The sequence below is a fragment of the Canis lupus genome, chromosome 4, assembly GCF_048164855.1.
Source record: "Canis lupus baileyi chromosome 4, mCanLup2.hap1, whole genome shotgun sequence".
Taxonomy (NCBI): Eukaryota; Metazoa; Chordata; class Mammalia; order Carnivora; family Canidae; genus Canis; species Canis lupus.
This window is the reverse complement of record NC_132841.1, coordinates 64,855,358-64,882,042: the sequence shown is the minus strand read 5'-3', so window position 1 is coordinate 64,882,042 and position 26,685 is coordinate 64,855,358. Positions and strand designations below refer to the sequence as shown.

General features: G+C 35.9%; 1 protein-coding gene and 1 long non-coding RNA gene across 7 annotated transcripts in view; one reads left to right on the top strand and one right to left on the bottom strand.

Moving 5' to 3' along the window:
• The window catches only part of PARP8 (poly(ADP-ribose) polymerase family member 8), a 172,775-nt gene extending 153,213 nt beyond the window's left edge, over window positions 1–19,562 (top strand). For 4 of the 6 annotated variants that reach the window (XM_072824660.1, XM_072824661.1, XM_072824659.1 and 1 more), the window contains 5 exons: window positions 312–381; window positions 2,639–2,712; window positions 3,849–3,918; window positions 4,809–4,893; window positions 14,961–19,562. In XM_072824660.1, the coding sequence (XP_072680761.1) occupies window positions 312–381; window positions 2,639–2,712; window positions 3,849–3,918; window positions 4,809–4,893; window positions 14,961–15,063 (402 nt within the window). In that variant the 3' untranslated portion in view covers window positions 15,064–19,562. Of the gene's footprint in view, window positions 1–311; window positions 382–2,638; window positions 2,713–3,848; window positions 3,919–4,808; window positions 4,894–14,032; window positions 14,249–14,960 lie in introns of all 6 variants that reach the window. The other 2 variants (XR_012030145.1, XR_012030146.1) reach the window with 2 other exon arrangements.
• Window positions 2,356–26,685, bottom strand: part of LOC140632545 (uncharacterized) — a 30,183-nt gene continuing 5,853 nt past the window's right edge. The window contains exon 2 of the long non-coding RNA XR_012030147.1: window positions 2,356–26,620. This is a non-coding gene — a long non-coding RNA (uncharacterized lncRNA). The remainder of the gene's footprint in view (window positions 26,621–26,685) is intronic.

Here is a 26,685-nt window from a genome sequence, read left to right as displayed (position 1 = left end):
TGTTTTGTTTTCAGTATTTTGGAGTCATTAACATAAAAACCTATTATAGTACTTTATAAGTGACTGTCTTTGTCATAGGTCAAGTGGAAAACCTTTATCAAGGATTTTTTTCTTTGGCTATGTCTGTTCATATATCAACTCACTGAATTTTGAAGACAAGGGTATCAGTAGTATTATTTTCACGTTAGACCTTAGGAAAGCACTTTATCGTTTTCTAAGAGTTAATCCTCCCAACATAAGACTGATTCCTTTCTTTTGTAAAATATTGACCTTTGAAACCATTGACTGTCCACTTTCTCTCCCCCTTTTAGCTCCATGGTGCAATGTATGGAAGTGGAATCTATCTTAGTCCAATGTCAAGCATATCTTTTGGTTACTCAGGTAAGCTTGTGTTTCATTTCTAACCTCAAGTTTGTGAGGTTTTTGTTATATCAAGTGACTGAAACTTACTTGATATATTTGCATTTAATTCATTTGGTATATGTCAGAAGCGAAAACAAAGCTCACATGTCAGTATGAATTTAAAATATCCTAGTATATATATATTATATACATAAAATATCCTAGTAGAATATGTGGTTTTTCAATTTCAAAATTAATTTCAGTCTTGTTGAGTAGTTTCTACATTTATTCCATCCACAAGGAAATATTGAGAATGCAGTATGTGTAAAACATTTTGTAGAGCACTGAAAAGTATTTGTATATAGTAGTTCACGGCCATGGATTGTAACTCTGTATCATGCCAACATCTTATCTTTGAATTATTATATATCATATAAAGAAATTTTGAACAGTATGGAAAACTTAAGATTAGAAAAACACCCCCACAATCACCCTACTTATTGACATCTTGTTTGGTGAAACTTACGAAAAAATTATTTTGGAAAAAATTGAAAGCATGTGCTAGAGAGGAGCCTGGTAAATTCAAAATATGAAAAGAATGATCATGACATTGTTAGTATTCCTTATCCTTATTCCAGGTGGTGGAATTTGGGGTGATTTCTTTGCACTTTTAAATTTGGGGGAATACTTTGCAATGATTGGTATGATTTTTTTTGAGGGGGGCAACAACTTACTAACTTACTGTGTTTAAACGTAAAGTAATTGTGCTCACTATAAAGAAATTGAAAAAAAAAAAAAGAAATTGGAACTACATAGAGCTGTATAAAATAACAAGTGAAATTTTTTTTTCCTTCTCCCCAACCTCAGTGTTCTCCGTATTCCCCTTCAGACTTTCAAATATTTTTATATTCATATACCTGCATGTATAATTGGTTTTGCTTGTGTACTCCTGCGTATGTACAATTATGTGATTGTATTGCACAACTTCAGGAGATGTCATTCATGTGGTACCTGGTTAGTAAGTCTTAAGATGCTTTATTATAGAAAAGGATATCCTGAGAGGTCTCATAACCAGGTAAATGTTAACCATCTAATTCCTTTGCCTAAGTTCATGCTCTTTCAACCACAGCAAGTTGTTTCTCAGGGTTCCACCCCAACCTTTTCCAGAACACATGTCCTGAGAGCACCAGGTGGACTTTGTAGGCTTTTTGGCTCAGCCTCACAAGTCACATGGTGACACTTCCCACATATGCTATAGGTCAAAACAGTTACAAGCCCCTCCATCTTTGAGGGTTGGGGTATTAGACTCCATCCCTGAATGAAAGAGTGGCCAAGTCACATTGTAGAAAAGCCCATGGCTTGAGAAATATTGTTGCAACAACCTTTGAAGATACAGTATGTCAAAATAACACTAAAAAAATAAATACCAGGAAGAATAAGGTAATAGAGAAAATAGAATAATATAATTAAAAGGACAAAACAAATTAAAATCAGCATAAATCAGATGATAAATCTCATTAAAACATAACACAATGAAAAACTAAAATGAAACCAGTTTAATAAAAGACATCCTCAGCATTGGTAAGACTTCAAGTACTGTGAAGTAACTTTGTAGTTGGCTTTCAGGCTGCGAGTTTCAGGAGTAGAGAACAGGACATTCCCTCTGAGGGATTTTTCTCACAGAAGTACATGTCTGAAACCCTACGCCTTGTTCCTCAGCTTGGCCTTCTCCACCTCTGCACCTTTAGGGGTATGTCTAACTTGGAAAGAATTATATTTACACCAGTGGCAACTTACTCATTCTCATCAAGACTTTACTAAAATAGCAACAACAACAAAAAAAACACAACGTACTTTTCAATTTTGGACAGTTTTCCAAATAAAATATAGAAAAATATCTATCTATTCTAAAACAGATATGAATTTTAGTTCTATCTAAAATCTTTCACAAAGTAAAAAGTCCTGGCATTAACAGAGTAAGCTAAAACTTGTGAGTATTAAAGACAAAAGAACTTGCATTATTTTCCTTTATTAGAAAATACAGTAAATTCCACACCGAATTAAATATAGATCAACAATCTCTGTTTTCAGTACAAAGAAAACCAAACTGAATCATCTAATTTTTAACACTATCAGAACTTCCACCCCAGGTCACAGCAGCTTCTCCTGGCACCCATCATGGTCCTCTATGCCACAAAGTCTTTGCCTAAAGTGGAACTTTGCAGTGTCACTGGATTGTATTTGAGGGATGTTGCATAGCTTTGTTCCTAAATTATTATTTTGTTGGTGTTTTCAGGGATGAACAAGAAGCAGAAGGTGACAGCCAAAGATGAGCCGGCGTCAAGCAGTAAAAGCAGCAGTGCATCACAGGTGTTGTAGTGACTCGAGTGGCTGCATGTGATGAGTGAGCTCTAGCTTCATTAGCCAGCAGGATTTCCATAAGCACGCAGGCTTTATAAGTCTGCAGAGTTATTTCAAATGGCCATTACTCAAAAGACATAAAATCTACCCTAAAATGTGATAATCAAAATGCCTTTATTGAAAAATACTCAGCAAGTATTTATTAAGCTCCTACTATAATGTTAGAGATTCCTAGGCATTGAGCTATCGTGACAGTCAAAAATAGAACAAAAAAGCATTAGAGAATTCCTCTGAGACTGTTGAGTGGCTATTAACAAATTAAATATATGTTTAGATAGAAAGAATGCTAGATGGTAGAGAAAAATGGAGAAAAATCAGGGCAAATACCATGGAGTGGAAGGGGGAAACAAGAATGAGTATTGCTTGGGGTAGTCAGGAATGGATGTTCCATCTGAGGTTACTATGTGGAGACTCGAGGCAGTGGGTGCATGAGCCGTATAGGAGAAAGAGAATTCAAGGCAGAGAAAAGAACAAGCATGAATCCCTTGTTGTTTCAATAGAAACAACCATTCTGAACAAATTAGAAATCTACTTAAGGAGTAATGTGATTTTAAATTGGGGAAAAAAACATATGGCTAACCTAATATCAAAAACAAAAAACTACAGATTTTCTGCATGAAATTTTCCTGAAACCTCTGCAGCTTAGTTAATGGTGCTGTGAAAATAGGTTGGTTTTGGGTGAGTTAGATGATCTGGAATAACTGATCATAATGTTTGAAAAGATCATGCAATTTTTATTTTGTTTCCCTTGAAATGAGGATGCGAGGCTTCCAATGAATATAAATTTGAGTTCTAATTCTGTGATGTGAGGCTGTTAAACTTTAATTGAGCATCTTTAGTTCACTTATCTTGAGAGTGATTTAATAATGATTATGTACAGAAATTAAGTGTTATAACAAATACAGCTTGACATTAAAGAAAGATTTCAAGGATATCCCTGCTAGTCTAGATAGGTTTTGTTTTTTTTTTTTTTTTAAATCTGGAGTTATCTTAGTGGCTATTATTTCTTAATGATGATGAGTTCTTTTTTCACTTGAGCAACTGCCCTATTTTCACTCTGATTTTCAAATTCTTTTGGAATTTAGTCACAGAAAAAAGGACAGCAATCCCAATTTCTGCAAAGCCGTAATTTAAAATGCATAGCCTTATGTGAAGGTAGGTTGAAAGTTTTACAAACTTCACAGAGTTAATTCTCTATGTTATCTGTATTTAAGAATTTGACTGTATTTCCAGAATGCTCATAATGGGTTAGTGAAAGCATTATTCCTTGCGACCTTCACTAAGAGCACAGATGGAAAACAGGTACAATTGAGATCTTAATATAGGTGAAAAACAGAGCAGAATTGGCAAGAATTCAAACAGTGCTGTATTTTATTCTTGGCAGATATCTCAGAATGGTAATTATATTTTTCTGATCAAGTATTGCTAATCTCTTTTGTGAATATGCCGCCTTCCTCTTTAAGTTGGTTTTGGAATCTATCATACCATGAGAAATGTGAAAGATGAACCAAGCACTAAGAACAGAACCTGATAGGTCTTTCTGTTTCTACACTGAAATCATTCTTCTATTCTGAACTTGGGGTAGACAAATTGATAGGCGATTTGCAAGATCATATACTTCTCTTTGTTCTTGCTATAAAATCTAACCTTGACTAAAAAAAGCATTTTTCTTCTTCTGCTGGGAATTTCAGTAGCCACTGTTAACTGCCTTTTAAGTTTTCAACCCTTGATAGTTATTGGAGGACACAAAGTTGCTTTCTACATCATCCCCGAGTCAGGATTATTTGCTTTTGATAATAATAAACGAAAACAAGTGACTTAAAAAAAAAAAAAAACAAGTGATTCCCTTCCTATTGTTAAACTGATGGTATTTAAAACAAAATCATTACATTACATTTCATTGTTTTCACTTAGAATTTTGGCAGCTAATAAGGCTAAACATTTTTCATGTGTTTGTGCATGTGCTTTTTGCTTCTAAATTTCTAAGATGAGGGATACAGTAACTTAGAATAAAATGAGTTTTTAATTTTATCTTCCATTTACAGTGATCACCTCACCTGACCTGCACAAACATGGAGAGATATGGGTCGTCCCAAATACTGATCATGTCTGCACACGATTCTTTTTCGTGTAAGTGTAAAGGTTCAAATTTTTATGTTATTTTCTTCTCCATGAATGAGCTAGTAGTGAGTACATTATTATTTGGTCACTTTAGCTGCCAGTATGTAACAGAGAGGTAGTTTCTCATCTGAATGCTTCTGTTTTATTTTAATGAGCTGTAAAAAACATAGTGATATTTAAATACCATTAACTTAGAAGAACTGAAGAAAAACCCTCCATTGGTTTAATGAGCTGTAGATGTACATATGTGTACACCTACATGTACATACACATGCAGATAGATTATATATATACATACACATATTATCTTTATTTGTTTATGGAGTTAAAAACATTATAACTGGAAATGAAAAAATAACAATAATGAGAATGTCCTGTCCTTATAAAAAGTTGATCATCTTGGGCTCCTGGGATCGAGCCCTGCATTGGACTCCCTGATTAGCAGGAAGTTTTCTTCTCCTTCTTCCTTTGCCCCTCTCCTGCCTCGTGCACTTGCTCTCTCTCTCTCTCTCTTTCTCTCAAATAAATAAAATTATTAAAAGAAAAAGTTGATTATCTGCTTTTCATATAACAGGCTGGCAATGCAGGGCATATTGGTGTGGATTTTTTTGACACAGCTATATCATAAGAGCTGCATGAAAATATAATAGCATTATTTTTCATCCCTGAATAATGAGTGCAATAGACCTGTCTGGTCTTCACCCACACTTGCTTGACCCTCAACCCTTTCCTTGCCTGTTTGTTCTTCATCCACAGTCCTATCACAGGAAGCACCTCAGGGTAGAATTGAGTATGTCTGTTTTGTACTTTCACATAGTCTAAAGAGAAGATGGAAAAATGCCCACTGGCTTATTTTATAAGCCATGTCAAAATGACTGCCTCAAGATTGCTTCAATATACATGCTGCTATCTACAGCATGCTATGCCTGCATCCACAGGCTTATTGACAGGCTGTTCACAATGACAGTTTTATGAACTGTCTGGTTTTCTTTTGGATGGTATGGAAACTGTGACTTTCTTATGATACTGATTTATGTATTATGCATTTATGTATCTTCTGTATTCGATACATCTTAATACATACATTACATATTGTGAGATATATACATATCTATAGATTTCTTTCTTCATGACCAGACAGCCTCGAGAATGGTGGGCAGAGCCTGCTTTGGTTAGACAGCCCTTTGTTCTTTCCAGGCTCACCAGTTAGGTGACATTAGCCACATCGCATGACCTCTCTGAGCTTCATCAGTGCATTCAATCAAGGATCATCGGTAGATGTTGTAGCACCATATGTCTACCGTATCAGGTAGACTCCCAATAGGAAACCTGTGGCCCATGAGAAATACAATTTCTGTCACCCACAAGCAGATTACTTTAAAAGTGTGGTTTATAGGGAACCATGGTCTAGTGTAGCAGCCTGAATCTAGTAGCACTAGAGCTGTTCTACATCCCCAGGGCCAAAAAGGACAAGGACAAGAAACAGTTCTCAGAACCTGGCAGGAGATCTCTTTCTAGTTCAGCAGCTTTGAAAGGAGCCAGAACCTTCAGCTGAGGGACTTACGTAGTGCAAGGAGCCCTTATGATCCCGGAACCAGGGGAAACCTAAACTTTGCCCTCCTGCCAGTGTCCTGCTAGGACTCCTCATTGGCCAAACCCTGCCAGAATGTAGAGGGCAAGTGAGCATATTGATGGAATCCATACAAGTCAGCCTCCTGGGTCAGATTGCAAGTTAGAGAAGGATGATGCCATGTGGGTCTGGAGGTTCCTAGGGAAGCTATCTGCATGCTATTTTAAGGTTATTATGAAAACAAACTTCGCACAGTGCAGGTCTTCATTGAAAGGCACTCATTAGGGGCAAATGAGTGGCTCAGTCAGTTAAGCATCTGCCTTTGGCTCAGGTCATGATCTCAGGCGTTAGGATGGAGCCCTGCCTCAGGCTCTCCTGCTTAGCAGGGAGTGTGCTTCTCCCTCTCCCTCTGTGCTCTTGCACTCTCACTCAAATAAATAAAAATCTTAAAAAAAAAAAAAAAAGGAAAGTCACTCTTTAAATTTTCTTCTCTCTTATTTTCTTGACCATTGTGACAATTATCCATTGTTAAAAAGACTGGCCTTCCAAAAGACACATCCAATCACAAAGTTGTTTGATTGACTTGCCTTATGATTTAGATGGAAAGGTAAAGCCAAAGTCCTTTCCTTAGCCTGATGTTAATCGTTTAATTTACTCCTTTTAGTATCTTACTAAAATTCAAATTTGTTAAGCCAAATAAACAACTTTAGGCAGTAGGCATTTTAGTGTTATTTCTTTGAAATTTTACATAAATTATATGTAAAATAAATCTGTAGGGGTATATATTTATGTGTCTGGAGGGAAGGATTTCTATATTTATTAGAAGAAAAAATTGGGGAAAGACCATCTGAAGAAAAGAATAAAATTCTTCCCTTATACTTAGATACTTCCCAGATAGTATAAAAAAAATTAAGATAAAGATTTTCATTTCTTTATAAATACAGATGAGATTTCATCCTTTTTCTCTGCACCCTCAGGAGAGAAGGGACTAATTAAGAAAAATTGATAAGATTCAAACATATCAAAAGGAGAATCCATTCACTAATTAATGTACATTCTAATTACAACCATCAGCTTCTTTATAAAAGATGTAATCACAGAGTACTATGAGTATTGTGTTTCCCCAGTGAGTGGTAACATCCAGGAAAAGATAAATTGATGAGGAAGAAATGAGTTATCACAAATACACTGTTATCAGACAGAAAAATCTCATTTTCTTATTCTCATTTTATCCTGATTTTTTTTAATTAACATTATCTGATTCCGTATGTTAGAAGTTTGGCCTGATGACCAGGATATAAATTAATGTGCTTTCCTTTTTTATCTATTTTGAAGTGAAACTACAAAAAATCAAAATAATTTCCATGCTGATCTGATTTCTGGAATGGAGATAATAAAACAGTTGTTTAATATCCTAATCATACTCTTTCCAACAAGTAAACAACAGCACAGAATCAGAGAAGAATTGGGGGGAGGGATATTTTAGGAAACAGGCTACTATATTAAGAAAAATTGGAAAGTAAAATTAAATCAATTCCTTTAAAATTTAAAGGAAGATATCACATAGAAAAAAAAGTTTGGAAAATGTTGGATAATTTCAGAATGAATAAACTTAATCAAATTTTAATGCTTCAAGCAAAATGTAATAATTCAGATGTTATGAGTAGATTCCAGCCAATTATTTCATTGGCCCTGAGACACATGTACAAAGGCATTAAGGCCAATGGGTAGAGATAAGGCAGCAATTTTTTAAAAGGGCTAGAAGCTAGACTTAAGCAGAAGATGCAGAAACCAAATGGACATATTGTGCTCTAATCATAGACAATAAAAATGTTTATTTCACAGCAAATGGGGGATTTTAGAGCAAGAGAGGAAGACTTACTATTGGATACATTCCATAAATAAGATTAAATAATAAAAATCAGAGAGAAGGTGGTTGCTACTTTGGCAAGGTAACAGAACAGGTGTATCTAGTGCTATGGACTCCCCCACACTACCTACCCCCCCACCCCCGCACCGTAGTGAAAACTATTAGAGGTAAGAGTGTATGTCTTCCCCCTCAACTGTCTCAGACCAAGGAGAGGTTAAGAATTGCTAGGTTTACATATCTTGCTTATTTGATGTTACAGTCTACCTGCTTAATGCTTTTGTGTTTCTTTGATTTAGAGTAGGCAGGCCTGCAAAATCAGTTGTTTCCATATTTTGCCTATTAGATAAATTTAAGGCATACAGTCCTTCATGTTTTTCAAGGCATGCCAATAAGTCCAGAAACTTAAGAACGGGATGGACCAAATCAGACAAGTCTGCAGAAGAGAGATGGTGTATGTTCAGGTTCTTGAGTTGGGCAGCTCTCAGCACTAAATTAATTTCAGGAATTCTTATCCAAAGTCTGTCTTTTAAGGTCTAACTCAAATACCACCTCTTCTAGGAAGCTCCTATTCAAAATTAATCTCTCTTCCTGGTGTTCCTGCAGCTCACACTGTAGAATTTCCATTTAAAATTCAGGTTTTTCATTGTATTTGACTTTTCCATGAGGCCATCTAGTCCTAAAGGGCAGACTCCTACTGTTGCTTTTCTTTTACTGTCCTAATACCCTGCAGCACCTCCCCTGGCACCTGATGCACAACTGTTTGTCAGTGCATTTTTAATGAATGAACAAAGCCAAAGCTAAAAAGGAAAATATTTTGGACTATGTGCGGTTTTTATTTTTGGTCAAAGTTTGGAATATATATAAAGAGGCATCTACAAGAAAAATTTGTAAAATAAGAACTGTATAATGGCCATTCAGTGAAAAGAAAGATAACTTTCATTGTGATTTTGCGGGGTGGGGGGGAACACTAGCGTTTGAATGGGAACATAGTGAGGAGACAGACAAGTTATTTATAACATTGGAGGACAAACCTTCAGTCATGGCTCAGTGAAGCTCTGTGACATAAGCTATATGACATCAAGCTGATACGATCGGGAACTTTGCTTTATCCCTAGCCTATAATAAATCCAATTTCTCTGTCTGCAACCTAGATCCCTTTCCAAGATTTAAACTGCCACATCACTCTCCTACTTAAAACTCTTTGGAGCTGCTTGTTCCTTATAAGATGAAGCCCAGTCTCCTTTGCAAAGAGAACCAACTCACCCTCCAAGCCCTTTGTTCTTCCTTCAACATCACCTCATTGGAAGGTCCAGGGAATTTAGTCCTCAGCCTCACGGCCCCCAGTTTTTTATCACCCACAATTTCTCACCTCCAGATGTTATGCTTCACGACCTAACTTGTACGCTATGAATCCCACATTTCCTCTTTCCTTTCTCCAGTAAGCTTGGATTCGGTCTTCCTCTCTGCCTTCATGCTAATTTACCTAATTCCCACTCCTCTTTTAAATTTTAGTGTATGTCTTTCCTCCTCCCAGAAACTTCTCTTGACTCCTTTGTGCTACTTCTTTATGTTACTGTGTGATGTCCGTAAGCATGTTTTTATCATTGGATTATTCTTTCTTATGTATGGTCTTCTCCATTGTTCTGCATACATCTTGAGGTCAGGGACTGTAGGGCTTTTTTTTGTCTTTGTGTGCCTAGCACAGCGCTTGGTAGAGAAGTAGGAATGAATGCAATGCCCACACTTAACTGCTCCTTAGGTATTTCCCCTCGAAAAGTCTGCTCATACCTTAAAATCAGTTTGTACAAAGTGGAACCCCTTCTTGCTAAAATACCCAAGTCAAGTTCTTGGCTTCCCCAATCTATGCAGTAATTTTACTCAAAGACACTTGAATCCTGAGCTGTAGTTTTTAATTTCTTTTTCCTTATATGCCCAACATCTATCTTTATACAGTTTTCTCCTTTCGATACCTTTGTTTCCACAGATGTATCATTCTCTGCCCCAGAGTCCATCAAAGGATTACTAGTTATTCTCCATGCTTCTGATATTGTCATTGCCCCTAATCTATCTTGTACAATGTCAAATTTATTGCACATTAACATTATTACACTAATGATACCCGTTCATTGTATAGAAACTGAAATTAAAGGTCAGCAAAAAAGAAGAAAGTCACCCATAATATCTCCACTTGAAGTTAACTACAGTTAATCTTTTGGTATATAGCCTACATTTCCATGCATATAATTTTTTTAAGATCATGCTGTTTATATCACATTAATAGTCCTAAAGCAGAGCTTCGATTATACCCTGTTCATACACACTGGTAGTTTTTAGCAAATAAAAACATGACATTCTGCAACATAGAGCCCTTTTTACCGTATTTCAACGACCCGTACAAACTACTGATCGAATAAGAGTATTTCTTGAAAACAATGTGGAATTATTTTTCCCACTACCATGCCTTTGTTCAGTCAGTCCAAACGATGAACCTTCTTGCCAGCTCAGCCTTAGCTGACCTTCCATGACTTAACTACGTGGTCTTTTCCATGGGGTCTTTCCTGACATCGCAGACATGATGTCTGTCTACTGTAAATTTTACTCGTCCTTGCTTATCCTTGCTGCCTGTCTTACAGTTATTTGCATAACTCTATTATCTCCCCTAGTAAGATGCAAATTCTATTTGCAGAAACACTTTACACATAGTGAATGAAAGCAATGACAAAGACTGAATGTTCCAAAGTAACGACGAGATATGGTACATGAGCAGTGATGTAGACAATGCCTCAGATACCTTAAGGAACTTTGGAGAAGTGCTGGATATCATTCAGTTCACAGTGAATTTCTCCTCTCTATTGCTAATAAAAAACAATGCTATCATTTCTGGGTTCCAGATTCAAGCAGTCCGAAAACAAATTTACGTGTGCCATTCTTTAAAGCTGTCACAAAGTTGCTCCATCAGTTTGGGAATAGAACTTGTCAGTACATTCAGAAGTTTTTATCCACAAAATTTTCTAACATACCCAGAGAGTTCCAGACAGCTAAATTCCCTCTGTTCTTTTATTTTATTTCTCATAGCTTTTTAAGCACATTGGTTTATTTTTTATTAAAGTTTTAGTAATCTTTTTATGCTCCTGGGAACTTAAGTAATTCTTGTCTCCTTTTAGATGCTTTCATTTTTTTCCTTCTTCAGAAAACCCCAGTCAAGTGTATCATTTCCCTATTGGTATCATTCTTGCTCCATTTCTTTTTCTTTTTTTTTTAAATATTGGTGCTTTCTGGACATAAATGAAATTCACTGTTTAATTAGCAATTGAGTGTTTCTCTGTAATACTAATAAATAGCTGCAAAGTATTCTGTATGCCATATTGTAGTAAATGCCCTAATGCCACCAGTAATGCATATATCTAAATGCTGCCAGTTGGCCAAGTCAAATGGTAGTTTGTCTTTCCTTTTATTATTATATATGCTTCATTATTTAAGACACCTGAATGCTTGTGGCCAGTTTTATCCTTCCAATTTACAAATGCTTCCTCTGGGCATCCTAGGCAATGGAGAAATGTGCATTTTTCTTAATACTTTTAATTTCAATCGATTGCTCTTGCTCTCTATTCCCTCTACCCCAGACTCTTTCTGTCTTAAATTATTACTGTTTATTTAGAGAATATAAGTCTCATCTTCTCTCCATTAACTACAAATGCTTTTCAAGTATCAGTGAACAGTAGTATTTGGGGATATCAAACCCTTCCATCTGATGGAGATAGAGTATTGGAGGAGAGGGATGTGGCTGGAGAGGAAATTTAGGATTAGGTTATGAGGGACCCCAGTGTGTCATGCCAGTGCTATTGGTTTTGCGCTGCAAGTGAAGTGGAGGCCATTTGTATCACTCAAGCAGAGCAGGAAATCATCTTACAGGAGGGACGATGGGGCTAAGTGTGGAGACAGAGAGATCAGTTATAATGTTCTTATAATCATCTAGGTCAGTATTTCTCACTCCAAAAGAAAATGTGTTTGACATTGTGACCTGAGAAAAAATCAATGCTTACTTTGTGTGGTGACTTTAGTATTCCATGTCCTATTCTATTCTAATTTCATTGAAAAATGCTAGCCTGGACAATCTAAGTTAATTTCAGAACCTGCTAATTGTACATAACCTGAGACTTGAAAATCACTTGTTTAGACAAATGATAATGAAGCCCTAAACGAAGGTTTTGGCGTCAAATGAAGAGAAGATGCAAGTGGGAATAATTAGGAAAACAGAAGCAAGATAACTTGGTGATTTATTGGATTTTGGCACATGGAAGAGCCGAGAATGGCTGAAGTTTTCTTGTTGAGAGACTGGGTAGAGGATGGTACTCCAAATTGAGATTTTGATAGAGTAAAAAAGGAGTCTTGGGTAAAAAAAAAATAAGCTCAGCTTTGAATATACTAGATTTGTGATTTCTGTGGGAAAATTATAGTTAGGGAAAGATGTAAGGATTAGAGATATAGTTTAGGAATCAGCATGTGGGTGATAATTAAAGCAGCGGGAGAGACCGAAATAATTGAGAGTTTGCATATCATGAAAAGCGAAAACACTGAGAGTGAATTGTGGCTAAAACCAGCCTTGAAATGGGAGGCCAGGGAAGAAGACGAGATGAAGGAAACTGAGAATTAATAATCAAAGGGCCAACTAGGGAGTGAAGAGATAATATAGCTTCAGGAAAAAAGAGCAGTCGACTGTATCACATACTGCAGATGTAGCAGGTAAAATCTGAATCTCTCATCTATGAGGCTATGGGTAACCATTGTCCCTACTTTCAGTAGAGTGGTAGGGTCAGAAGAATGATTGCAGTGGGTTGAGGAAAGCAGGAGCAGTTAAAATGTACTGTAGACAAATCTCAAAGGTCAATTTGAAATTGAAAGGAATAGAGATGGTAATATGTAGGCTGGGTATCAGTTAAGCCAAGAGTATCTTACTCAACTTTGTGTCCAGTGGACAGAGGACACAGATGCCATAGAGAACGAACATAAATGTGTATTAGGAAAATGAGGAGAGAGCCATGTGGACTGGTATGTGTAAGCACTATGGTTTCTTTGTCTCTCCAGTTGTCTTTTTGGTAGTGTTTTTTGCTTTCCAAAATCCAGATCCTTGAGGAACTAGCTGGATCAGCTTGGTAAACACCATTCTCTCTCTTGGGATGAGCCTGCAAGCCAGGTTGCCTCCCCAGCCTTGACTCAGCATTATGGATGGCTTAGTTTACCCTTTGTCCCATGGGTAGCCAGGATGTGCACAAAAACCAGTATAACATATTTTACTTGCCCAGTAAAATGTATCTTTTACACAGTTTGCCACAAAGCACCAAATTGGATTCAGACAGTGCTTAAAACATTTCGCTTTAACATTCTCCATTTAATTAACAGAGCACTTTTACAGTTTGGTCTCCTGGGAAAATAATTCTAAGTGAGCCATGTGCCACATATCCCTTTCTTTTCTTCACAGTGAGTGTCTGACACGTACATATGCGTACACTCGTGTGTGTGTGTGTGTGTGTACATACTATATGGATCAAATTAATCAAGTTGATAGGCAACAGGGGGTGAGTCCTTAAGAGTTTAAACTTGATACAAATGCAGTGATCACTAGGTATTTAGGTAGTGGATTACATAAGGACCAGAGTTCTCATTGCTGTGTGTCATCTATTCCATTTTCCTGTATTGTGCTATTTCAGGAGAATTTTAATGTGGTGAGGAAAAGACAGTGGTGCGCATAAATCTTTGAGACTGCTTACACCCCTGGTTATCTACTTTGAAGTAATTACCACTTCTCGAAAGCTTCTGTCTTGAAGTCATTTTTATGAAGTAAAATTAATTCATCACCTAATTCTCCTTCTGAATATTACCATGGAAGTTTAAAAACCCATTCTTGGAAAATTCTTATTGCCCAAGTAAGTTTATTTGAGGAAATGAATAATCGTCTAAAATGCAATTATTTCTTTCTAAAGGACTTAGTAATCGCTGTCCTTTAATGCTATATCTCCACTTCTGTAGCTTAGCTAAACTTAGCACACTTGCATTCCTCTGTGAGGTACCAGCATAAATAAGAATATCTTCTATAGTCAGTCTACATAGAGCAACCAGTGATAAGGGGAAAAACGGTGGCACCGATCACAACAGAATAATAATTAGAAGGCAGAGCAGCGGCAGAAAGTGAAGTAATTTCTAAAGTGTCACAGATCAGAAAATAAACAAATGATTGAAGTACAAGTGGGGCTAACAAGTTTCGAACCTAAGGAATGGAAAGCTAAGGCTGGTGTATGTTCCTTCAGGGTAGGCTTCATAAAACAACTGCTGAGGGAAAAGTCTGCCAGGCCAAAGACACAAGGTGCTTCCTGCAGCACAGGCGATGCTTTAGGGATGAAAAAGGAAGGAAGGGACAAACAGGGCATGATGTAGGATGATCATGTGTTTAGCAGGCTTTTCTGTGTTTATTAATGCACACACATTATTAAATACAACTGAGAAATAACTTCTTCACTGCTCATTCCCTTTGGCTATTAAAGGTTTTAGGTACCAAATAGCATTTCTAAGGCAGCTTAAGTGCTTTTTGGATATTTTATCCCTTTAAAAATGTCTTCTGTTTCTTTTTTTGGGTTTTAGCTATGAAGATGGCCAAGTTGGAGATGCGAATATTAATACACAAGAAGGAGGCATTCACAAAGAGATCCTTCGAGTAATTGGTAATCAAACTGCTACTGGTTAAAGGACCACCATTTAATTAACATGATTTGAAAGCCTTCCTCGGGTTCAAAGCTGGATTTTGAACTGAAGAAGATGATAAAATAATTTATTGTTATTATAAACAAAAGTAACCCTTTGAATACTGATTTTTTTCTTAGTATTTCTAAGTATCTCATTAAATACCTAAAATGGTATAAAATTTATCAATTGTAGGGTTATGGAATCTAGTAATAAAATTACAACAGCACTTAAACTAAAGTTTGGGTTGCTCACACAATAAACAGATTGAAAAAACAGTTTTGTGCTGATATTTTTATATTAAACTCTTTAATTGGAAATTTGGTATTATATACCGACATTTTAGGTTACCAAAATAGAACTGAGAACATTTTATAATGACGTCTAAATCTATATGATACTTTGCAATAAGTACGTTTGCACATTCTGATGTGCTGTTTAATTAGTGGTATGAGCATTCAAATGTTTTGGGGAGGGACGTTTCCTATTCTCCTGTTATTTTTTCTTATACAAAAATAATTAGGTCTTAGATGCAGTGCTTTGCCCAAGAGTATGTAATGTACATATCTATAGATTGATACATCAAAGTGTGTGACTGTGCATGTATGTGTGTATGTATACACATATATGTGTTTCAACAACAGATGGCACAGCTCCACAATTCTGTCTATGCTCATTTAATGAAAAGAATAATAGTAAGCAGTAAATCTGGACATAAACCAAGATATGAGTCAAATTTACCACCATTCAGTCATTGAAAATATTTACAATTTTTCTATTTGTTTAAATAATTTTCCCTTCAGTTAAAATTCAGCTCTTTCGTGATGTTATCTAACAGTTATAATTTGGGAAACATAGATGCCCCAGGTGGACTAAATCTATATTTAAATGATTATATGTTTAAGAGAAGGGCCTCAAAATTTAAACAAACTATATTTTTTATTTCCTACAATGGAGCATTTTTAAAATTTATTTATACCACACCAGCATTTTTTATATTTTTTCATCTAATACCTCGGCTTAGTTTTTTTCGTATTGAGAAAGAAGATAAACTTTGAAGTTTCTTTTATATTAAAAGAACACAAATAAGTTTATAGAGAATAATAACACCAGCTCTCAGCATTTTCCTTTTAAGAGTCATGTGCTCATCAAAATCATTTATATTTCTTTGAGTCCTAAAGTTATTCATATTCATCATAAGTTTTAATTGATGGTGTTTATTTTCCTACATGATGTCTTTGGAATAAGGCCATTCATGAGAGCAATTTAATTAGCAAGTCTGCCACTCTATTCAAATCCTGAATCAAGGCTCATATCTGCTGCTCAGTTATTTAGAAAGAAAATAAATAAATAAAAAAGTTTAGTCATTTGCAAGTATAATGTTATAACTTCTATGTTTATTTCCTTTGGCATAAAAGGTGAGCGAAAAGGTCATACACGTTGTTAAGGGTTGCTATTCAAGAAGTATTTATTAATTGTTTGTTTTCTAATACTGTAAATAATCGCTATGCCACTTAATTTCTGCAAAAATAGACTTGAAGTGGTTGGGATATTAATCATTGTGATAGGATACACTTAAAACATTGATCTATTCTGATTTGTGCCTCTGAACCCAAAGCCAGACTGAGGGACAGTATTGGCATGGTAGGGCCAAAATAGAGCATTTTACCTAGTGTTCTGTGACCAGATACTTGAAGACTTTACACAGGACAAGAGGACCACTTGCTTTTTTCCTGTCAAGATTCCCCAAGTCTTCCAAATCCCTTTGTGTTTTAAAAACATTTTTAAGCAACAAGATAATTTTTCAAATTAATTTTGTGGCACATTCTATAAATACCATAACTACGAAGATGTACTAGCAGGATTTAGAAATTGAGGTCTTAGAGCCCCACCTATGTGGCCACTGGCATCATTGAGGCACCTCCCAAAACAATGTTCAGTGCCTCCAAGCACAGTTTTAAAACCATGGACCCAATCCATTAAGATCTGACTTAACAGTTGAGTGATCGATAAGGAGTATAGTATTAAAATCTGAACTGGAAGGGTAACTTGGAGGACTCAGGGGAGAGCATTTCAGGGAGCAAACACTGGCTTAATGCAAACTCCTATTGCCAGTTCAAGAATAAAAGTAAATTCACCTCTTAGAACAAGGAAAGTAGTTGATAGTTTTAATGCCTACTAAATACTACAGATAATAGACATCTTTTATGATAATAAAATAAGATGTCTCCTAATGGTAATTAATTGAATGCTATTACAATGCAGAATGACAGATCTTAAGTTTATTTTGGAAAATTAAGTTCAGATCCTTTGTAAGCAAATATTCTAAGTATTAGAGCAATTAAAGTTCTTTTAATTGAACTTTTGATATTGGGATAGCTATAGTATGCTGTTACTTACTTTATTTTTAAAGAATTTAATTTCAATATATACCAGTAGTAAATGAATATCATGCTTACAAGATCCAAGGAGGTCTTTAAAATTTAGAAGCTTAAACATTATCATGCCTTGATTCAGTCAACCCATAAAGATATTATCTATTGACATATTTGATGATGCCAAATGTGATATTGTATTGTATTTATATAATATTTGAAGTCTGTTCACTGATGCTTTGTAATAGTTATATTAATTGTGTGACATTACTACTTAGTATTAACCCACCGAACAAAGGTAATCTTTTATTTTCATTCTTGAAGTAGGGGAAGAAGAACCTTAATTTATTTCTACTTTTTCCTGCGTTACTGACTTTGTGAACATTTCCCTATAAGTAATTTGTCCTCTTTCACTGTCCACTGTATTGAAAAAGAGAAGAAAATGACTGGACATTCGAGAAGAGAAAAAATAATATACTTATAACCTAGTGCTATAGAATACATTATAGTAAGGCACCAAAGGTGCCTTAGACTACATTATGTTGAAATTATTTTTATTTCTTTTTGCTCAGCAAATCTCAGTCAAATGTTGGACATGGAGGTGTTTTCAATTTAAAATTTAAAGATGTGCCACATCCTTAAGCTTAGTATTAAATATGTGATGTAAGAAACCAACCCCAAAACTATTTATTGTTAATGTTCTGAATATCTCTCATTGAAAAATTTAAGAGTTTAGAAAAGACCTCTCTGTTATTCTCTGCTTTGCTAAAAGAAAGAAAACTTTTAATATGCAAGTCTATGAATTGTTAATACCATTGAAAGAATTTTAGCAGTACTTTATACCATAATATCATAACTTGCCAGAGGGCATGGCATTTGAGAAAGTTTTAAGGAAAAATTCATCATCTTTGTTAATGTCTGGATGCCTTCATCAAATAGTAATTTCATATGTCATGAAGGGCCACTCAACCTTGGACTATCTACCACTTAAATATGTGGATTTCATAGTAGCACTTGAAGCACATTTAAAAAATATTAGGATGTTATTCGATTGTTCCGCTGAATTCTTCATTATAACACTACCTCAAGACAAATGATAGACTGTTTGTGAAGGTAAATTGGGTTTCCAGTAGAAGGAACAAATAAAATTTTGCAAATGAAAGTTATCAAATAATTCAATGGTCAAGACTGTGTTGGACATAGATATTGTCAGTTACCTCTTGACAGTGCAGTAATATGGATATTTCAGTCACTGGTGATGAATGATGTAGGTACGACCCAGTGAGTTATATGAAGGGGTTTCAAGTTGCAAAATTTGAATATAATTAGTTCCCTTTCAGATTGGTTTCTCCATGGGCCAATTTGACTTCAATTCACCTAAGCCACAAACAATTGCTCACTTAACAGTTAAAGGATTAAAATACTCAACTGCTTTGCCAGAATGGCAGACTGAATATTCAATTATTTTGGCATTGAATGCCTGCTAAATTTTTGTCAGATTATATATAAATTTGATGTATATTATTGTCCAGTCAATTTTTCCTGGAGATTTTGTATACAGTATGATATATTAGGATAAGTTTTTGTAGGTTAAAAGAATTTCAAGTAGTTTTTAGACAAAACATATCCATGAGTGTGAAAAAGCTGTGTTGAAGAATAGATTACATTACACATTTACCAGCAAGTCAGTAAAAAAAATAGTGCTTATTTACATAGTCAACATAATTTAATGTTCTAAAAATATTTTCTTCAATCTGCCCAATATTTAATGTATCATTTGAGATTTAAAAAATGCAGCCACTCCTTTATGTAAACATTAAGATATGCCTATGTTTCTTTAACTATCCAGCCTTCTTTACAATAAATTTCTTGACTTTTGTGCACAAAATAGTATATTGCAACCTGCTATTTAGCCTTTGGTGCCTTAGAGTTATTATAAATATTTAACAATATGTACATAATGTAAATACTGCCAAGAGATCACTAAGGCCAAATATTTTCTCTATTCACTTTTTATTGCACTTGCTTTCTATTGCTACTTAAGCCTCTTTTATCCAGCTTTGTAATAGTTCTAACATTGTAGCCAATGTAAATGTTTACTTTCAATAAATCTGAATTTGTTCAACAAGTATGGTATATGTGGGCACTATTTTGAAAACTTGGCTAGGTCTTAGATACTATCCTGATGATGAATCTTGCTTCTGGGGACTAGATTTTTGAAGTTCTCAACAAACTCTAAAAACGATTTTGCCTTTTTTCACTTATAAAATACTTTTAAAATAAGAGGGTATTTAAAAAAAAAAAAAGCCCTTCTTACCAATATTTCCCCCAAATAGTCACAATACATTTAATTGGTCATGTTGAGTACCATTTTAATTTCAAATTCTGTCAAGAACTACAGGATTGAAACAAAAAAAAAATTTTATATGTTTTGTAGATATGCTCTATAAACACTTAGGCATAATATCAAAAGGAGCATTTCAAATGAATCATCTTGAATTTTCTAAGCATTTCTGGCTTGATTAGTAATTGGAAAATGATTTTTAAACCACTACATTTTATAACATCTCATTAACTGAATAAGACATTAGTCCATAAACAAATTTGGTTTTCTAAATACATTAATAGTAAATATGAGGAACTAAGTTTATATTCTCATAAGAAGTAGCAGTTTTTACTCATGTTACATTTACAGCTGAGAAACCATAGAGAGTTAACTTCTGTTTATTAGACTTGATTTCAGTTACTCTAGAAATACTTGTTAAGAGTCTATGTACATACTTAGAGTTTACAATATTCTTATAAGGAATAGAGAGTTTTATATTTTGTGTTGGCCTTAAGGAACCTTCTATCTATTTGGGAAAAGCAAAACCATGTTTGGAAATAATTCATGAATCTCACAAAAACAATAATGTTGAATGGAAAAGGCCAAAAATGCAAACAATGTTTAGGAAACAAACAGATAATCTACATCATAGGTAAGGGGGAAATACCATGGATGCCCCATGGTGTTAGCCCAACCCTCAACATCCCATAGACCTTCCCCAACTTGAGGAAAAGGCCTTTAAAACCAAAATGAAAGGAAGATTGGCATATGAAGGAAAGTAGGCTTACCAATGCAAGGGTCTTGAGTGAACCTGCAAAAATTCATAAATAATTTTGAAATCATTGAATTAAAAACTGCAATCCAAAGGACATTTTGAAACCTTAAATTAGTGCCAATGAGTACTATATTGCTAATTTCCATTTGCTTATTCACCAGATACTTTTTGTAATCTTTTTGCAACAAAGTTATAATGATTTACTCATCTGCTTCTGCTTTTTGCAGATAACACATATATTAGAAAGCACTTAATTTTTTGAGTTTTTAGCTTTTCCTCATCCAAATTTTGTATATCTTTATGATTTCATGGCTCAGTCTTACTTTTGGAACTGCCATTCCTTCTTACAATTATCTGCATTCCTCATCATAATATAGTTGGCAAGAATGTACCTCTACATCCTAGGGTTTCTACTTGAAACCCTTTGAAGCCCACTCTTTGGGAAAACCAATGTTGAGAATCCCCAAGAATTTGTTGAGTATTTATTTTGTCTCTATTTCTGTTCACAACCTCTGGGTCCTTCTTTTTAATTATTTCATATAGTAGTGACTTCTGACTTGTATCTAAGAACACTGAAAATTTCAAAGCTATCAAACATATACATTGTTTAAAAATCGTGTATTCCTGAATTTCAGATAAGAGAAATTTTGATTACATAGGGTTTGCTTTATCTAGCACTTTATAATTTAGAAAGCACGTTCACATAGATGATCTCATTTACCCTTCAGAATAACCCTATGAAAGGTGTTAGCAGATTTCTTTATCTCTCAGAGATAAGAAATTAAATAGCTTGTCAAAAGAGTCACTAGGCTTCAAACTTAGGGCCAGAGTTTCTGAATCTTATCTCTGTGCTCTTTCTAATAAACCATGTTTCTTACTGCTGAGACCCCAGCTCGGCAAAACAGAAAACAAGTGTGTGAATTATGCAGACTAGGGGGGTGAGTCAATGAAGATTTAGGTCTGATTGCCTTGAGGAGCTCTATCAGGGAATCATCAAAACCATTCATAGGCTAGGTGTGATTTTATTCTAGAGAGTGGGCGGGGGGGGGGGGGGGTGCGGTATGCTCTTGGTATAATTGACAGTGGAAAAGTCATTGCCAGCTCTTGGTGAGTGACATCATGGAAGTGGAGTTTGGGAAGTATGCTGGCAGCCATATTCAGAAGGAGTTCTGAGAGAGACAGAAAGCAAGAAGCTATGAATTGGTTTTAATAGTTCTCACAGGTGCAGAGGCCTGGAGAAGAACTAAGAAAAAGAATAGGTAGACAATACATAGAATTTAGGAAAAAGCAGTAAATTAGTAAACAAAAGACCCAATTTATATGTTAGGATAACTTAAGATAAACTGAAAATAATTTTTCTCCAAATTTTTTATTGGAGATCAATTAAGATTCTCCCATTCCTTTTAGTATTCAGGAAAGAGAGTAGGGCTAACTGAAAACAGTGTTTCTACACCATCTATAAAAGCACATATTTTTCCATGTGAAGAAGAGTAGGGGAGAAATATTCTATCCACAAAGGGACATCTTTGGGAATGCACTTCACCCCTAACCTAGGAAACCTATAAATACTGAGATATGTAAGAGAGTGGTTAGTAAATCTCATATGGGTTTTGATATGATGTCCAATTGTGTGTGTTTACAAGGCACTATTGCCTAGGGAACACCTAAGACTCACTGTCCAAGATGGTGGCACCTCACTCGATATGCTCTACTTGGAAGACATCGTCCACCGTGAATGGCTTCAACTCCCACCTGTAATGATGACTCCTAAACCTGCGGCTCTTGTTCCTCTCTCTCCTGAGCTTCAAATTTATAGGATCATATAATGCTAAACAAACATCTCTTCCTCAGTGTTCAAGAGATACGTCAAATAAAAAACTCACTGGTTTTCCTATCCCTGACTATTCTACTCCCTTTTCACACTTCTCAATGAACCAATGAATGGCCACTCCATCCACCTGTTTACTCAAGCCAGGAGACAAGTCATCCCCTATTCCCCTCCCTTTCACTCCATCACCACCAATTAATAGCCAAGTCATTTCATTTCTCTTTCTGAGTGTCTTGAGTGCATTCAAGTGTTTTGATCTCTCCTGTGACATACTTCTATTTGGGTTATATCAGTGATCTCCAGTGGCTCTCAACCGAATCCAGTGCCTTCTACCCAGAACAGATATTCAGCTAGGACATATGAGTGCAGCCTTATGATTGCTAAGATACTGAATACCTCTATATGTTAGTGAATAGACACTGCCTCCATCTGCGCAGGCCTGGAGGCAGCAACTGAAGTGTTAACTCGGCTCACATAAGACCCTCCTGCCCTTTGGTCCTGGCTAAATACGCGACTGGAATTTTTAATATCACCAGTGGCTTGACCCCCTTTCATAATGCTGATCTTTCTGAAATGTAAACATGGTTTTATAGGCCCCTTACTTAAAATCTTTCAGGCATCCTAACATATTCCTCAAGATAAAACTTCTGGCTCCTTTTCCCTCTCCAGCCTCATTTTGCACCGCCACCACAGCGATCCTTACACTCAGCACTGGAGTCACACTGAGTTATCCGCAGTCCAGAGAACAGCCCATTGCTATTCACTTCTCACAGGCTTTTTTCTCTCTGCCTAAGACAGCCCTACTTCCATCTCCACATTTTACTCCCCTTCACTTTCATTCTGTTTTCACTTCCTCCACCACCTTCCCTCTTTCTCCCAGACTGGACCAAGTGATTGTTCTAAGTCTTCTCTGAGTATCTGACCAGAGCTCATCCATCTCACTTAGCACATGGTGAAAAGGTTTATTGATTGTCTACTTCTTGTCCCCTGATCACCTCCCTTCCTTCCTACCAGGCACACATTATTTTCGGTACCTAGTAAATGTTTTGACACTTAGTACATACATAAAAAGTAACTCATAAATATCTGTCTCATGGAGATGGTCTTCAAATCAAGCAACATTAAAGCCAAAAATCTTTAGAATGTGTCTTAAGATTGGCACATAATATTTTCATAAATCTAAACAACTACTCAGCAGGAGGAACATAACAAGCCACAGCTATCATCATCATCATCATCATCATCTCCAGCTCCCAACTCCATCAGCTGAAGGAAACGTTGCTAACATCTACTCTCTCGTCAGCCTTGAGGTATATGCTTTCATCGTCCTGTTACTCATCCTAACTGGATCAAGCAATACCTGCTTTGGAAGGTCATTTTGAGGGCCTGGAATAAAACATAAAACTGGGTACTCACAGATTTATAATTTAATGTCAGTAATTTGCATAATCAAAGGATCATTGCTTTGCTAAATAATTACCTTAAATAATGAGCTTCTTTAGCATATTTAAGAGTTCATTTACAGGTCATTAACTACTTGACATACATGGAAGCGAGATACTTTAAGCTAAAGTACTAATCCTCATTACCAATAAAAATAAATCAGTGATGGAATTAAGTACATCTATAATTATAAGTCAGTGGTGAAATAAGGTTCCTTCCAAAGGAATTGCTTTCTTCTAACATGGTATAAATTGTAACAAACCTGAATTTTATTATACATACTTACTACTCTGACATCTAACTAAATTTTTGCAGCTGTGTAATTGGGAACATTTCTATTCTTTATGTGTTTCTGGGTTAACTTCTGGGATACGTATTTCTTAATACTTGTAGGCTTGCAGCATAATCAATATTCTAGTGCCGAGATGCAGCAGCCGTGGAGCAGTATAGCCTCCTGCAATTTATTATTTGGAATATTTTTCCTTGAGTTTCTGCGTATTGCACATCTATCCATAATTCAAGGCCAAACTCATGTGCCCTCAAGTACATGAATACTTTCTGGATCACCCAGCCATAAATGATGTCTCTCTGTTCCAAATTTCTGCAATACTTTGTAGTTCTCTTGGAGCACTGGCATAGTTAATGCAATTGGGGGGCGGGGGGGGGCGTCTTTGGGTAAAAAATGGCATTCCTGAACATTATTCTCTACCTATCAACACCAGTAGTCTCTCTTTGCTAATGTTATGCTTAATTTCATAACTTTAATATGTTAAACATGCAGTGTTTAATTTTTATAACCTTATAATTAAAAAGCATTTTAAATTTCTATTAGCATTACTGAAGAAAGTGGACAGAGAATGCCCCCTACACACACACTTTGGACTAAAGGGGACCACTGTCTCTCTCCATCGCTTTCATACCTTGTCCACATCTGCTAATCAATCAGGATGATTTAGGAGAAGTACAGGGCAACATTATACCATTTACCTACATAATATAATGAAGAATAATAGATCCATCATTTTCTTTCCATTCTCCTTAATGGGAGTTTTCTTATTTCGTAGAGGGTAAAAAGGACTGGTCATACGTTGGACATGAGGCAAGATACTAAGCTACATATAGACATTCAAAAGGCATCTGACAAACACATAGATTTGCTTTTTAGTGTACAGAAGGGTTTTTTAAAAATAAGCAAATAGTAAACTTCATAAACATTGATTTTGTTTTATAATATCGTCTGAGTGACATCTGTTTCCAGGGATCAGGAATGGTATTTTGGCTTGCATAATTCCAAGAATGAGAGTTTGGAAGCTTGCACTAGCACATTTTTCTATAGAAATAGCAGTGCTCAAGACTTACGTTATTTTTGTTCCATTCCCGAAGTCACCACTAAGAAAACTATTTCTCTTGCCTGCTACATCTACTCAGTCTCCAAGAGCTGTCAAGCCTCCGTCCAAAATATCTCTGCTCCCCTAAAATGCTATAATATTTGTCAGCTCTAATATTTTCATTTATCTATTCAAATCATATATATTTTTAGCCCATTGTGTGTACCAGTTTCTGTGATCCATGTTCTCCATATGCTCATTTTCACCTTCCAAGATGAAGTTCTTGCCTTAACAGGAGTCCACACTAAGAAAGTACAGACAAAGGCAACTACAGTCCGGGATGCTGCATGATGTGATAGGTGGGGACATGGAAGGAAATCTCTCATCCAGCCTTGAAGATCTCCTCATCAGGGTCCTATCCTGCTCAGAAGATTTTGTGGTTTCTCATTCATACATGAACCACAGATTCTAACACAGTATTGAAGCCCTATATGAAGAAACCAAACAGTTTTCTATCTATCTATCTACTCACTTCACATGACTTATTTCCAGTCAAACCAGGATCCCCATTAATACCTGGATCCACCAAACCTTGGACTTTGTTAATTCTATGTCTTTCCTCACCCTATTTCCCTATGAGTCAGCTCATTCTACCCATTACCACTGTCAGATCCGTTGCTTTAATCTTTCTTTAAAAATCTCAAAGGGAATCTTACCTCCTCTCTGAGGCCTGTTACCAGATACAGTCTTACAGCCATTAGGGTGAACATTTCTCGTAGGTTCCAACACATTGTGCTATAGGTAAGAGTGACAGCCTTTCTTCATTTCCTCCACTAGACTGGGAGCTCCTCCAGATAAAAGTCTTTATCTTTTGATATGCTCCAAGACCTGAATAAGTTAGCAGCAAATATTTTTGAATAAAGACAGATATATAATTTGAAGAATTTGTGGCCAAAGCAGTACTATTGTATGCTACCGGCACTTCCTTAAGTGGTTTCTGCTTTTCCACCCCAATGGTACCAAACTATAAACTGAGGCTAAATTAATATGTCTAAATCTTGTTTTGCAAATTCACTACAACAAAATGCTACTCGTTCCAATAGCAACTAGAAATCCCCTGTGGGAAAAAAAGAAAATAGCTGAACCTCAACTTGGGATCCTGGTTCTCTCTGTTTCCTAATCTGTCTTGAAAATACTGTTTTGATATCTTCCTCACAACCCGTTTCTCACGTCAGACTGGGCAGGCCTGGTCAGGATTTGTATGGTTGTTAGCTAGAGAAAAAGGAGAGGGTAAACCCTAAGACTCTCCTTTCCCTCAGAACTGTAGCCTCCAGTCGCCGCTGGTTTCTCCTCTCATCCTCAGGAAGGATAAACTTCTGTTTCAGCTTCATTTATGAAACTCCCAGGAGATGCACAAAGAGAGAAACTTCTCCATATTAGATGAGGCTATGTTATTCCTTTGAGTATCCTTGTGACTACGTTTTTCCTGTGGGCAAAAAAGAAAGAGGGTTGGGAAGGGATCCCAATAAGCTCAGGTCCTCTTTCCTGACT